General features: G+C 32.2%; 2 protein-coding genes across 2 annotated transcripts; both read left to right on the top strand.

Annotated features, from left to right (window-relative positions):
* Window positions 1–2,452: 2,452 nt before the first annotated feature.
* LOC129950316 (venom serine protease-like) lies at window positions 2,453–4,351 on the top strand. The gene is made up of 5 exons (XM_056062211.1): window positions 2,453–2,608; window positions 2,669–2,886; window positions 3,031–3,355; window positions 3,582–3,840; window positions 3,968–4,351. The coding sequence occupies exons 1-5, from the start codon at window positions 2,587–2,589 to the stop codon at window positions 4,320–4,322; spliced, it is 1,179 nt and encodes a 392-aa protein (XP_055918186.1). The 5' UTR covers window positions 2,453–2,586; the 3' UTR covers window positions 4,323–4,351.
* A 9,173-nt stretch (window positions 4,352–13,524) lies between these two features.
* LOC129951193 (protein croquemort-like) lies at window positions 13,525–15,918 on the top strand. The gene is made up of 5 exons (XM_056063228.1): window positions 13,525–13,693; window positions 13,767–14,069; window positions 14,709–15,508; window positions 15,574–15,667; window positions 15,736–15,918. The coding sequence occupies exons 1-5, from the start codon at window positions 13,565–13,567 to the stop codon at window positions 15,877–15,879; spliced, it is 1,470 nt and encodes a 489-aa protein (XP_055919203.1). The 5' UTR covers window positions 13,525–13,564; the 3' UTR covers window positions 15,880–15,918.
* Window positions 15,919–16,201: the final 283 nt, after the last annotated feature.

Below are 16,201 nucleotides of genomic sequence, written 5' to 3'. Positions count from 1 at the left end.
GGCGTACCAATGTATGTACGTACACACACACGCACATACATCTCTCTAAAAATCTTTTATTTCGACTCGAAGGACCTTGAATGTCAACATTTTCAATTTAACAAAATCGGACCCATTACAATAACTGCCTATGGGAAGTTAATAAATTAGAGAAAATTTCGTGAAAATGTATCGATCATGGGTCCGATTTTTCAAATTAAAAATTTTGACATTTCTCGACGTTTTAAGGTTCCTAGAGTCGAAATAAAAGATTTTTAGAAAAATGTCTGTGCGTGCGTGTGTACGTATGTACGTATGTCCTTACGTCCGTACGTTCGCGACGTTTTTTTCGTCGTCCATAGCTCAAGAACCAGAAGAGATATCGACTTCAAATAAATGTTGTTATACACATAATAAGCAGAAAGATGCAGACAGGGCTCTCAAAGAAATTGCGTGGGTGTTTTTCTTACCATAGCCGTTGAAAAAAAGGTGAACATTTTGGTTAACCCTAAATATCTCATGAACCAATTACGTTAGAGACTTGAATGTAAATTTTGGAAAAAAAATCCAATTAGCAGTTTTTTTTTATAAATCATAAAAATTGAACAAAAAATTTGTCACCTCGAAAATTTTACGACCAAAATATGATTTCATCTCCAAAACAATTTTGTGCAACGAAAAATAATGTTTTGACATCTAATAAAATTTAAAGAAAAATCGAATTGACAGTTTTTTTTATAAAAAATAAAAACCTAAAAAAAACATTACTAAAAGTTGGGAAAAATTGAATTTCTTTCAAAAACTTGAGATATTGGCTTCAAATTAAATATTTGTTTTAAAAAATATTGTTTTCAACATTCAGTAAAATTTTGAGAAAAATCGAATTGACTATTTTTTACAAAAAAATTAATAAAATCCGATGAAAATTGATTTTCGACTCAAAAAAATATCTTTTCAGAACTTGAAAATATTGGCTTCAAACTAATTTTACCTTCAAACTTATTTTATCTTATAAGAAATATTGTTTCAACATTCAGTAAAATTTTGAAAAAAAAAAATCGAATTGATAGTTTTTTTACAAAAAATTAAAAACCGAAAAAAAGTTTGTAAAAATTGGTTTTCGACTCAAATATCTTTTCAGAACTTCAAAAAAAGGTATTAGCTTTAAACTACTTTTATTTTTCAAAAAACATTGTTTTTATTAGTCCGTAAAATTTTGAAAAAAATCGAATTGGCAGATTTTGCACAAAAAATTAAAAGCCTTTAAAAAAAATAAAACAAAAGATGGTAAAAATTGATTTTCGACTCAAAACTTGAAATTATTGGCTTCAAACTAATTTTACCTTATAAGAAATATTGTTTTCGACTTTCAGTAATTTGTTTTATAAAAATCCAACAGTCCGTTTTTCATAAAAAATAAATAAATCTACAAGAATTTGTTAAAAATTGATGTTCGTTTCTCGATATCTCGTAACCAATAGAAGATATTGACTTCAAATTAATTTTATTTGTATTTGTTTATACATATAAAGAAAAAAAGCTTTAAAGAAATGTTACTAAAATTGATAAAAATTGGTTTTCGACTAAAAATCTTGAATAACAAAAATAGATTTTGAAATCAAACTATTTCATCATTATGCAAAATATTTTTGACAATTTTTATTTTTTTTTTAGAATAATTTAACTGAAAACTTTTTTAACAAAACACGAAAACGTACAAACCTTTTAAGAAAGACAAATTGATAGACGGGATGAGAAGTTATCAGTGTGGGTCGCATCCCAGCCTCTTTTTTATTTTGAAGTTGAAATCCTGCATTCCTATTACCAAAAAACCTTTATTGAATGAGCGGATTCGAAAATAAGACTCCGAAATCGAAATCCTGAGAACTCGAAACAAAAGGTCCGTTGAATATGCTCTTATTCAAAAAAATCATAGCCAAGCGTAATTCTCGTAGGTTTGAACTCTGATAACTCAAAAAAAGCAGTCCTGTCGAAGGTACTTTTTTTAGAAAATATCATAGCTAAGCCAAACTCTGGCAAAGGTGTTAAGATAGCTTATGTCGTATTGAAGAGCCTTCTTTTTTAAATTTTGTTTGAGTTAATATGTTAATATGTTGAAAATGAATAAATTAAAAGTTGAAAAATTAAATATTTTAAGTGAAATTTTTATTTCCAAAACTTAAAAAACTGTCAGCAATAATATTTCTAATATGCCTTCAATATATTGAAAAAAAAACGTTACGTAAAATAACAATTTTTAGATAAGTTTTAATATAGAACTTTAATATTTAAAAAAGAAAAAACTAAATTTAAGTTATTTACGTACAAAAATATTCACGTGTTGTAATTCTATTATAATTATATTACAATTATAATATTTTAAATATTTTATTATTTATTTTAATAGTATCTTAACACGTGAAGATGTTGATGTTTTTTAGGAATGAAGAGCACAAATTTAAAACAGAAAAAATTGAGTATCACTTCAGCTTTCAAGGTCTGCAGTTGACAGTTGTTACAATTTATTAAAGCGTGTTAATTTAAAAGCAACACAAAATTTCTTGTGAAGTTTTTTCTTAAAAACTTTTAAAAAACCAAAAAGTGAGAATGTTTACCTGGAGACATAAATGTTAGTAACTCGTAAAATCATAAATTTAAGTAAAAAAATATTAATAAATTTCGATTTTAGGTATAATAGGTTTTCTAATATTATGTAATTTTGGTGTTTCATTTGCACTTTTTGAATATTGTAATAATTCATATTATAATTCGGAACCTAATCGGATTTATAATTTATATTCACCGTTTTACCCTGAAAATTATATGCCAAGGACCTCCTGTTTGTATACAATAACTGTTCCAGAAGATTATGAAATTGTTGCAGATTGCACTTTATCAATTCCCAAGGTAATAATGAGGTTTTTGAAATATTTCAAAGAAGCAAAACTTCATACGTAAGTAAGCTTAAAAAATATACTATTTCATATAAGTTGTAAGTCAACATTATGGTCGTGGATTTTTTAATTCATCATAAAAATGTTGACGTTTTAGGGAGGAAACTCATGTACAACAGATGTTTTCTTTATCTCACGAGATGGTGACCAGAGTTTAAATGGAGCTCAGCAAATTTGTGGTTCTGGGAATCTAACAAGGACTTCGGTATTTAACAAAATTGTTTTAGCTTACAGTGCATCATATGACAGTCCAGGTGGTCGCTTCTTTTGTAAATTAACAACTAGACGTCAAGCGTGTGACTGTGGCTGGTTTACAAAAACAAGAATAGTTGGAGGCCGGGAAGCCACCCAATATGAATATCCGTCAATTGTTAGTCTTCGGGATAAAAACACAAGAGAACATAACTGCGGGGGAACTATAAGTATGTTGAAAATGTCAAGCCCTATCGTAGATTCCATACTTATTGAAAACTTTTTCCAAAAACGTATTTCGAAAAAAAACTACCACCAAATCCGTTCGTAATGCCCTACGAACTTTTCTATTTGGTAATAGTTTTCTTTCGGGATCCTTACGAATTTCCGATAAGGATGGAATTTTTTGATATAGGGTTGAAAACTTCTCGATCGTTCAGCATTTTTGTTTTTCAGTTAACCATCGTTACATTGTCACTGCAGCCCATTGTGCGGTGTTCTTTAGAAATCCAGAAAATATGTTCATATTGGCTGGATACTTCAAATCGAATGGGACTACTTCGTTTAAAAAGATCTATGAAGCTCAAGAAATTACAATTTATCCCTCCTACAATCAATCAAGAGGGGACGAAAACGACATAGCTCTCATAAGAACTAAAACTTCCATGGAATGGTCTAGTTATATTGGACCTATGTGCCTGCCGTTTGACCAAATGTGGGTACATAATATTAAGAATAATTAACACATTAAACGCTAATTAATTAACAACTTTCATTAATTAAATTTCTCTTCTACAATATTTGTCTTTATCTTTGTCATTAATTTTTGCATTCTTCCTCAGACACAATACTTTTGAAAACTATACAAAAGTCGATACAGTTGGATGGGGGACAATTTCTTTTGCGGGAAGTCTTTCAAAAACACTTCAAACAGCCAGCGTTTATGTTTTGTCCAATTCTCAATGCCAACTTGAACAACCATCAGAATTATGTACATATGCTAATGGAAAGGATACTTGCCAACGAGATTCTGGTGGACCAGTTACATTGAAAGGAACTGTTCGAGAGTATTTAATTGGAGTAATAAATAGAGGTAAATCATGCGATGGTTTTGGAATCAACGCAAGAGTAACGTCTTATCTTGAATGGATTTATTATATGGCTAATGGAGATTTGTGTTATAAACCATATAATTAACTGTTATTAGTTATTTATGCAAATAAAAAGACGTTGTTAAAAATTCAATACAAAAGTTTCTGTCTTTTTTTAAGTTTTTTTTGAATAAAACCTTAATTGAAAGTCGACCAAAAACCATATTATGGCATTTTAACATTTGCTTCTCTGTAACAAAATTTAAGCCTGGGATTTTGTCAATATTCCAAAAAATAAGGGTTTAAGTAAATTTTACAAAAATTCGAAATAAAATTAATTTTGGGTGACCCGAAAAGATGGACGAGTCCCACGAGAACGCAGAACGTCTCATTATTTTTCAAATGTGCTAAGAGGAACTCTTCGAATTGTTCTGGTCTAAAAGTGAGTTGGGTTGATTTTAGGGGTTTCTTTTGTAGATCCTTGGTAAAGAAGAGTATGTGTGGCTTAATTCACTGACCTCAACAGCTCAACATTTTAGAAGAATTCCGCTAAGAGATTTCGGATTATAATTTTGAATGTATTTATGGATTTGGAGAGTCTCAGATTCAAACAGAATGGATTACCGAAATCAATCTTTTAGAAACCAAATTGCCACATCGAGTTATCATTCATTTTGGTGATATCAATTGGCTGCCTTGGACGTTTGATTTTACCTCCTTTGACTTTTTTTTGGAACCGTGAGGAACCAATTTTGTGGCAAAATTCTGAGAACGATTCAAACACTTAAGGTCGATGATATTGACATTTGTATCCAGTGGCGGATCCAGAGGGGGGTCATATGAGCCATAATGTTTGCTTTCGCTCAATTTAGAATTTGAAAAAACGTATGACATCCTTCAAATTATTTTCGTAAAAATTGTATTTAAAAAAGAGCAAATATTCAGGTTTTTAAAAACAAACCATGAATAAGACACATGCATTCAATTTTATTATTACATTTTTTTGACAAGTAGTGAATATTGAAGTGATTTTTACTTGCGCCATATAGGAACTATAGGGTATGTTTTGCATTAGTAATCAATTTCAAACTAGGACTTTTAATCAAATACGACATTACGACGGTAGAGAAGTGGAAAAAGTGGGTACCCTGATTCCGTTCGCTTGTCTGTCTTTCCTGGCTCCTACATCCCAAAAAATTGTCTTGATTGAAATTAAGGTTTTCAGCCGATAAGCGTAACGCGTTTTTTTTTCATTTTATTAATTCGAAAAATAACAGTTTTTCCCATACAAATTTTTTTCTTAAAACATGTGATTTTTCTTAAATTTCTCTAAATTTTGTGTTCTTATTTTGGCTTCTTTCTACAAGAAAAACATATTTTGGTATTGCTCCAGAAGGGAACCCTTAAAAAACCTTTATTTTGTTTTTAAGTTTTCTCAAGAATTAATGGACCGATTTCAATAATCTCCTCTTTCTGTGCAAGCTCTTGTTGATGATCAAATCGATGATAATTTTTATGATCGAAAATGTATTTTTGTTTTATTTTTAAAAACATATTAATTTTGTTTACATAACTGGATATCTATGAAAGAGATAAAAATTCGTTGACGAAATTTAAATTTTAAATGTACATATATTTATAAGCTCTTATTTTATTGCTTAACAAAAATATTTTTAGACAAAATTTATAATTTAAATGATTTACGAAAAAAATAAGCTAAACTAAATTTTTTGAGAAAAAAATGGCATTTCAATTTTTGAGAAAAACTTGTTTAGCGGGGACATTTTAAATGTTTAAAGATAGGAAATATTTTTAAACAAAAATTGCAAGTTCTATCGAGCAAGTCGTCCATTTTATTTCTTTCAAAATTGATTTTCTGTTGCATACAAAAGATCTTAAAAAATTAAATAAATCTACCTTTGAAGTGAATTTGCTTTGTATGCTCTAGAACTGAGATTTAAAGACGAATTTCAATAATATAAATGTCCCAAAAATAGCAAAAGTGTTAAACTAATTGCTAACTGAAAAACATTATAAACGTTTCATATCTATTTATATTAAGGCTTTGAATCTTTTTAGATTTGAAGTGAAAAGAGATTCTGAGAAATACGAGTAAGAAGACTGATTGCGACTCCCAAAAATTGAGATCGAAAAGACTTTGTCGAAAAAACTCTGACATTTCTTCATATCAAATCCACTCTCATTTTCTGGAATTTTGAATTTTTTAGGGTTCCAAGCATAAATAGAAATGGATACAAGAAAAGTATATTTTATTTTTGGTGAAAAAGCAACGTTTCAAAACAATTTCTTACATTTCTGCTTGAAATGCAGCAAAAACCCCCTAAACTATTGTGTTTTAGCTGTTAAATATGGCATTTTTAGAAAACTTTTGGAATCTAGGAATGCTTTCATATGTAAGGAGTCATCCAAATTAAATAGGTAGACCATACCTTGCTGGACAACAGTGTTGTAAAATAATTTGATAACTAAAGTTGTCATTTGAGCAATTGAAATGAGTAAAGGTTAATTTAATATACTCGTACACATTATGGTATTTAAATTTTGTTAGCCTCCTTTACAAAACATTAAAGAACGTTTTTAAGCGGTGAGTAAAAACATCTAAGTGTGTGACCAAATATGAAAAGTCTGGGACCACCCTTGTGTGAATCTGCCCTGCTCTTTTAATGAAAGCAATTTGATAAATACAAAAATTAAAATTAATTAATTATGAGGCAACAATGATTTTTCATTAGGTTTTTTTATTCAGCGTTAAAGAAATTTAATTAGCAATTAATTTTTCAAAAACACTTAATACAATCAAATCCTTTTCGAAAATGGTTAAAGTGGGTTTCTTAAATTAATTTTGAATATACAAATGTTTTCAGGTTCGTTTTTGAAATATTTTTGCTATAAACATACGAGGGGCGTTCAATATATTCTCGGTATCGATATGAAGGAAAATGCGAATTCAATTTAAATTGTTTTTATTTTTCAATATAATCTCCCCTAACATCAATGCATTTGTTACATCTTGAGATAAGTTTTTTTAAACCCTCATTTATTGCCGACTTGAGTTCTTCATCATCCGAAAATCTTTTTCCACGAAGACATTTTTTCAAATCCGGAAACAGGAAGTAATCACTAGGGGCAAGGTCTGGACTATAGGGTGGATGTTGAATTTCTTCAAAACCACAATTTTGCACAGCAGCCTTGGAAACTCGCGCCGTGTGAACAGGAGCGTTGTCATGAAGAAACCGCTTTGAGTTTACCCCGTCTTTTCTTTTTAATTTCCTCCCGCAAATTATGCAAAGTGGAAGCGTAGGATTTGGCGTTGATGGTTTCACCTTTTTTTGTACTCAATGAGTAAGATTCCCTTTGAGTCCCAAAAAACTGTGGCCATGAGCTTCCCGGCAGACGGAGTGACTTTGAACTTCTTCGGGGGGTCTGTTCCTTTTTTATGCCACTGCATGGACTCTTGTTTGCTTTCAGGGTCATAGTGGTGAACCCATGTTTCGTCCCCAGTAACAATCCAATGCATAACACCGTCCGCGTTCTCACTACACATCTCCAAAAGCTCTCTACAGCATGCGATTCTCACTTTTTTCTGAGGCGATGTGAGCATTCGTGGCACCCACCTTGCACTGACCTTTGAAAGGTTAAGATGGTCATGAAGGATGGTGTGAATGGTACCAGTCGAAAGCTTGGTGATCTTTGCCATAATTTTCACCTTTATTCGGGCATCCTCGAGAACAAGTTTTTCGACTTCTTTTATGCTTTCTCCCGTACAAGCACTAGCCGGAGCGCCGGAGCGGGGGTCGTCTTCAATGCTCCCTCTGCCTCTCTTAAACTCACTTGACCACTTTTGCACAGTTGATAATGAAGGTGCGGAACCCTGGTAAGCTGCCACCATTTATTCATGAATAGTTTTTTGACTTTTTCCTTGGTAAGTGAGAAATTTAATTAAAGCGCGATGCTCAATTTTCACCATCATCGTCTCAGTTGCCATTACGATTCTGTTTAAATAGAGATTTAACGGCAAATGATAATCACATTTATATGAAATTTTACATGAATGCACTAAAATAATAGTATTACTTGATAAATAAGTCCATTTATATATATAACAACAGCTTCACCCCGATACCGAGAATATATTGAACTTTGTTGAATTTTGTTGGAAAAACGTTGACATGGTTTTTAAGATTTCAAATTTCGAAAAATTCTTTAAAATAAAATACGAAAATAGTGTTCTATCATAAAAAAATATCAAAGCAATGTAACAACTAGTTCAGAGAGGACAAAATTTTAATATCGGTTTAAAAGTTCCTGTGACAAACAATTTATGATTTTATGGGGGACCGAATTTCAAATTTTTGTGGGGACTTCTTTTATTTTTGGTTTTAAGAAATTTAAGAAAAAAAAGGCTTAATATGAATCTGCTTAAGGACCTTTATTTCCCAGTTTGAACACAATTGTTCAGTTCAGTTTTGTTCTTCATTGCCTTCACATGCATAGTCTTATCGCTTAACAATGAGTGTAAAATGAGTGCCAAAAGTGTTTTACTGATTTGACCGTAGACGATACTGTGTCTTATGTCATTTGCCAGGCCAATTACCACTTTAAGTGTACTTTGTTGAATGAAAACCAAACTCAATTTGCTAACTTTAAGTGATAACATTGTCTACAAATGTGAAAAGTGTCTGAACTTTGCCTTGATCGATTGCATAAACAAAATAGACAAATATTTCGCTCTTCTTCAAGATTCAATAAGTGAACTTAAACAATTTGAACTGTTGAGCTCAGACAAAAATAAAAAAAAAAAACATTTTGCAAAATAAAGTAAACTTAATTGTGAGTATAGGTTTGAGAGATAAAACAAAAAGTCAAAGAATTCATAAGCAAAACAATTTGCTTAGTGCATCTCCTGCTTAAAATCGTCTGTCTCTGAAACATAGTAGTTTGTCTCCATCCTCCTCTCACTCAAACGAAGTAAAAGGTAATAAGAATGCAAATTCTAAGGTACTCTCTCAAAGCGCATCTGGTGAACTTCCGTTCTTCCCACCACACCAACTGTGATATGAACGTGATATGCGATTTATTTAATAAATAAATAAATTGGGTGGCGCAACAGTCCGTTGTGAACCAGGGCCTAGTGACTTACAACTCTCAACCATTCCTGTGTGCGAGTACTGTTGTCAGGAATGGAAGGGACCTACAATTTAAGGCCGAATCCGAACGGCTAATTTGAGAAAGCACTTTTTCATGACAAGATTTACTCTTGAAGGATTTGTCAATTCCTCGCAAGAGGCAGTACCCGCGCAAATTAATTTTTTTTTTTGTTTTTTAAATTAAGGGATTAAACCCAAGACCCCTTGCATGACAGTCCAACGCACTAATCATCATGCCACGGGTACTACATGATTACGATTTATTTGCTGATTATTTTAAATCCTTTTAATTTCCTTCTGCGCCTTGTAAACCTTCTGATATTGAAAGTATAGACTTAACTGTTTCTGATGTTTTTAAAGCTCTAGCTAGTCTTGATGTAAGATAACATAACTCCTGCGCTAAAAACTGCGCTGTTTCTTTGGCATTACCACTCAGCTTGATTTTCAATCAGTCTTTAAAAAGTGGCCAGTTTTTGGGCTGTTCGAAGATCTTTTATATAACTCTAATATTAAAGTCTTGCTCGAAGCAAAATGTGACCAATTATAGGCCTATCTGCAAATTACCAGTGATCCCAAAAATTTTCGAAATGCTTGTCCGTAAAAATTTATATTTTTGTGTTAAGGATTTAATATCCGAATGCCAGCATGGTTTTGTTTCTGGAAGATCTACCTTTCAATGCTATGCCAATCTGTACTTTGCGGGTTCGAAAATGGTTTACAGACTGATATTATATTTTGCAAAAGCTTTTGATAGAGTTAATCGGTTTCGATTCTAATTTCATAAAATAGATTTCTTCATATTTAAAAAATCGGGTGCAATTTGTAAAATTGGGAAAGTTTACATTCAAGAGTATTGATGTAACTTCAGGTGTTCCGCAAGGAAGTCATTTTGGCCCTTTGTTATTTATCCTTTCTATAAATTATATTCCGGTAAACTTTAAATACTCGAACTATCTTATGTATGCCGATAATGTCCAGATTTTCCCGCTCATAAAATCTTCTACAGATTGTTTGTTTCTACAAGAGGATACCCAAAAACTGGCTGAATGATGTGAATCTAACAAGTTGTCCCTGAATGTTGCCAAATGTCAGAGCCTTACATGCCATAGAAAAAAAAACACCTTTCATATTTGATTATAATATCAACAATACGAGTTTAGGTAGGGTAACGGCAAAAAAGGATTTGGGAGTTGTATTAGATGAAAAGCTTTCGTTTAATAAGCACATCGATCACATAGTCAGTAAAGCTAATGGGATGCTAGGGTTTATCAGAAGAAACTACACCCTTAAATCATTATAAAAAGCACTTGTTAGATCGGTACTGGAATATTGCAGCATAGTTTGGAACCCCTATTATATCTTCTAGAATAGAAAAAATACAAAAAAGTTTTACTAGGTATGCTTTTATAAATTAAATTGGAATATGGATCGTCTTATCCATCTAGATGACTGCTTATTGACATTCAAACGCTTGAAGTAACTCGACAATATTTTTCAATAATGTTTGTAAAAGATTTTATAAGCAATCGTTTTAAATGTTCTTTTTTGTTAGAACGAATACTTTTTTACTTTCCATCAATTTTTATTTGCGAGAGACTTTTCATACAGGAGAGACTTTTCATACAGCTATAGATATTTTTTCTAATATTTCAAGACATGTTTTTAAAAAAAATGTTATGTCTGGTTTGTTATCGTAATCTGTTTTGTAATTAAGATGTATCTATTGCTACCATTTTTATTTATTATTATTTTTGTACATATAAAGGGTTGGTCATAAGAACCTGACCGGTCTCAATATTCGTCCTAAGTTGGTTCAAGGTGCGCGGTTTATTGATGTAGACGCGTTGCTTCAGATAACCCCACAAAAAGTAGTCACAGATGGATAAATCTGGCGAACACGGCGGCCACTGAAACTCGGTGCTTCGAGAGATTAAACTGTCGCCAAAGTGCTTGCATAGGAATTCCAACGTAACTTGTGAGGTATGGCAAGTGACACCATCTTGTTGGAAAAAAGTACGATTCAGTTTATGTCTCCGCTTCAACTGTGGTACCAAAAGCGACTGTAGCATTTCGACATAGCGCTCTGTATTCACGGTTTCGGTGAAGAGGTAGGGGCCAGATATTAAAGCGCATTGCTTTCAACATCCTATTGAAAGATCTTCGAGAAATGTTCAACGTTTGAGAATGTTTTACGGGCGAACGGAGAGGACTTTTCTGTAAAGCACTCCTAACTCGGTCAACGTTTTCTGGTGTACGCACCGTGGTTGGTTTTTTAAAGTTTTTAACCCATAGCTTAACCGTATTCCGCGACGCGACCGAATCACGAGGATTTAATTCGTACTTTTTATGAAATTCACGCAGTGTAAGAATCTGTAATGAAAAATCGATCGCAAACGAACGCACGCTGCGGAGCGGTTCACTTCTCCATGTTGACACTGAACAACTTAGAAAAAAATAAACTTTCAACCATCTACTTTCCGTTCTCGCGAATATCTTGCGTCTCGGTAAGGCGGAGCCAGGGGTCCTTAAAATGTCTCGGGTTTTTATGCCCAACCCTACTTATATTTAAATTAATTATTATATTAACATTTTCAAGTATTCTGTATGAGTTGAACTCTGTTTGATGAAAATAAACTTAACTAAACTAAACTAAAAAAAAACTAAAAATTGGTGTAATGGTTCAGATTTTAGGGGTCAAGTAAAATTGTTCGATTTTTTTAAGAATGCAATAATTGGTATTAGTTCAGTAAGATTTCATGAACTATAAGAACATAATTATTCTTTTAAAGATCAATTCGTTTGGTTTTTTTAAAGAGTCCAAACAATTAAATAAAATTTTGCTGGACTTTAGTTGAGAACCTGTGCCTAGTGACTTAAAATGCTGAACCACTCCTGTATTTCAGGAATGAAGGTGATTAAAAAGTGTATGGTAAATCGAATGTTTAATAACTTTTAATACCAAGATATAACTCTCGGATAATTTATTAATCCGTAGCAAGAAGCGGTACCTGTAACTATAGTAGGCACAGGGAGGATTCTAACTCAGACCTCTGGCATGACAGCCCTTCCATCACACAGTGTAAACATCAGTTTCAAGGAATTACATGACATAATGTACATTTGTGAAAAGATGACAACAACTAAGTTGAAAAAAGCAAACAAAACCTTAAAACAAGGTATGTAATTCAATAGCGTATTAATAGGCTTTGTGACCATACAATATATGTTGCATATTTTTAGGCGAACTTAATCTGTTCCTAGTTAATTTCCGTTAAATGTTTCAAAATTAATAGCCTACATTTTATTTATATTGGCCACTACTATTTAACTACAATTGAAAACCATAATGCCCTAACCCTTCTTTAGACCATAATGCTATAACCTTTTTTTACCAAGTTGATTTTAAAACGTTCTTTCCTTTTATCTTGGATTGAGTGCCTTTTAATTATAAAACGCTATTAATAAAAAATAAAATTCCAGTATGGCTTTCAAAAATTTCACAATTTAATGTCCTATTGATACATTTTCGACAAAATAACACGCACACCAAAATTATTGAGAGTTGGCCCTAGTTTTTTATGGACTGTTGCACGACCTATTTTCAAAAGAGAGGAGGGTGTGATTAAATGTTTCTCAAAAGAACTTTCTAGGCTAGACTAGAAGAACTATTTCTAATATTCCCCTTCCCTATTGTCTACTAGGTGAGCTGCCATGCTTTTTCTTTTCTTCAAGGTGAGTTATATGTACCTGAAGTTTATCAGCTAACATAACGTTCCCTAAAGTTAAAACAAAAATAATATATAAATCCCTTAAGATTTATACATTTTACACCTCCTTTGAAGTTTCCATCAAGATCGTTTAACCTTAAGCGAATGTACCTACAATAAAATTCTTAAGCTCTTTTAAATAATGTTATCATTTCGCTCTTTTGTTAATCTGTATTTGCTTTCACCTTTACTTAGAGCTTATCATACTGTTTTTTAGATAAGACCAAGAAAAAAACATCGATTAAATATAAATTTTCTGATCAGATAATCCTAATCTGTATTGGGATTTTAGAATTCTTATCAAACCTGCAAGCGCAATCAACACCACTTACTGTTCCAACATAATTATTAAAAGAATAAAATTTTTTAACCAAAGTCTTAGTTCGACAGCAAAGTCGATCTGGTGCATAATAATGTGTTGTAACTGCTGCAGTGTTCGTCAACGAAAAATATGGGTCTTCACCCTAGGAACTAGTTTTCTAGTCCTTGGAATTTTAATGATTTGTGTTTGGCCTGGATTAATTCGAAAAATTTTATACAATGTTAGTTGAAGAAATTAATTTATATTCAATTATCCTTCGAAGAATTTAATAAACAAATGTTTTGAAAACATAGGAATTACCATTGTCAAAAACATCAAGGACCTACGACAAATGGTTTGTAACACCTATTCCCATTTATATGCACATGTATCTCTGGAATTGGACAAATCCAGAAGAAGCTACAAATCCTGATGTCAAACCGAATTTCGTACCAATGGGACCTTATGTTTTTCGTGAGGCAAAAATCAAAGAGGACGTCGAATGGCATGAGAATAAGACTGTAACTTACTTTGGAACACGAACATGGTTTTTTGTGCCAGAAAAGACCAATGGAACATTAGATGATTTGATTACTTGTCCTAATGTTGGCTCAGTGGTAAGTTAGTGCGACTTTATCCAAAAAGTTCAAGTGTGTTGAAAAGTGTTCATTATGCAAGATTAAGTGAAGAAATATTTGTTCAGTGAGTCTGATAAAATTAAGAGATTTAAAATTTTATGGAATTTGTGTAGTTTTTTTTATTCTAAAATTCATCCCAGGATCGCTCTTTTATGCTAAATAAAAATGAAAAGTTCGTATAAGCCCCAGTGTACCTTTGGACAACTGGATTTTATCAATTTTAAGACCAAATTCTCTTAAACCGTCTGTTTTATTACCTACTAGCTGAACTAGCCGACGTTGTTCAGCTATTTTATGTTGATAAAAATCAAAAAATTAAGTGTTTGTTTTTAATTTAATGCACAATGTGTTTTTGTGTGGTTTTTTAAAAAATTATAAAAGGATTTTATACCATTTGACACTCTTTTTTTTTAAGAAAAGAATCAGAACCTGAGACCTATAACAAAAGTAATACAAACGTTTTTTAAAAAGATAAACCACAAAAGGTTGAGTTGTCATAAAAGTCAAAGTTTAAAATATCAATTGCATAATTTTAGTATAAACTAAAAACACACATAAATTAAGATATTTTAAGTGTTACTAAATAAATTTTGTTTTTTTCTTCACTGCATTCCATAGTCAGTGGCAAGTCAAATGTACGATGAAGGTTTTGCCAAAAAATTGCTTCTCAATACTTTACTCAATGCAAATGGTGGTTCATTGACATGGACTAAAACAGCCGAAGAATGGCTCTTTAAAGGCTTCTATGATGAATTTCTGGATTTTGCTGTCGGTTTAAATAGACCTGATGTACCCATCGAATCACCCTATTTCGCTTTGTTTTTGGGTAGAAATGGCACAAAAGACTACGAAGGCACCTACACTGTCCATACGGGACAAGGTGATTTATCACAAATGGGTCAGTTGACACATTGGAATGGAAGTACACACACCGGATTCTATGAGGGTGAATGTGGTAAAGTGAACGGAAGTACTGGAGATTTATGGGTTCCGAATCGGCCAAGAGACGAAGCCATATCGATGTTTATTCCGGACACTTGTAGGTACATAAATTTGTTTGCTGGCGAAAATCGACGTAAGTTGGGTATTGATGCGATTCAATATGCCACCAATGAGATGACATTCGATAGTGGAGAAAAGTATCCGAATATGAAGTGTTTTTGTCCGAAGGAGAGTGATCATTGTCAGAAAACTGGTGTCATTGATTTGGGACCATGTACGGAGGGAGCTCCAATGTATATGTCACATTCTCATTTCTATTTGGCCGATCCGAGTTATCGGGAGAATATCACTGGAACCGCACCGGATCCCAAAGAACATGCATTTTCAATTTTGATGGAGCCCACATTGGGAGTGCCATTAGAAGTTCATGCTGATGTCATGATAAGCTTGCGAATTCGCAGGGATGATGATTTTAAGTAAGTTACTATGATTAAGGTTCGATAATTACATAAATTAACCAAATTTTGTATTTATTTTACAGGATTTTTAGAAATATTCACGAGGAGTTCTATGCTCCTTTCTTTACAATTTCACAGAGGGCTGAAATTGATGAGGCACTAGCAGCTGAAGTTAGGGTAGGTCTTTATCAAGTCTATTTTAAAAATGACTTTGATTTTATTGTTTTTCTTTATTGTTCACATAGCTTGCGCTGAATCTACCGTCTTATGGAGTTTATGGTGGAATTGCTTTTACTGCCATTGGGGCGATTATGCTAATAATTGGTATTTACTTGACTATAACTCGAAATTGGAAGAGACACGACAATGATGGTCTGATAAAGAACTAAAACAGGGTATAATAAAATAAAATTTAAGGTACAAATTTATTACAAGAATGTTTTTTTTTCGTATGACAAAAACGTAAAAGTTTCAAGTAAAATTAACGTAAAGGACACATCAAAAAGAGGTAAGAGGTGGATATTTGTTTCCAGTTTGTAAAACACTTAGGAACAAATGTATGTTCTCAGATCAAAAGTTATTATGTCAGACCTTTTTATTGAATTTTGCATGGTATTTCCATGAAACATTTCGACGAACGCCGCAAACCACAGAGGCATCAGTCTCTTTAACATTGCATACAATATAACCTCTGCTATATTATGTGAACGT

The sequence above is a fragment of the Eupeodes corollae genome, chromosome 3 (assembly GCF_945859685.1).
Source record: "Eupeodes corollae chromosome 3, idEupCoro1.1, whole genome shotgun sequence".
Taxonomy (NCBI): Eukaryota; Metazoa; Arthropoda; class Insecta; order Diptera; family Syrphidae; genus Eupeodes; species Eupeodes corollae.
This window is presented reverse-complemented; position numbering and strand designations above follow the sequence as displayed.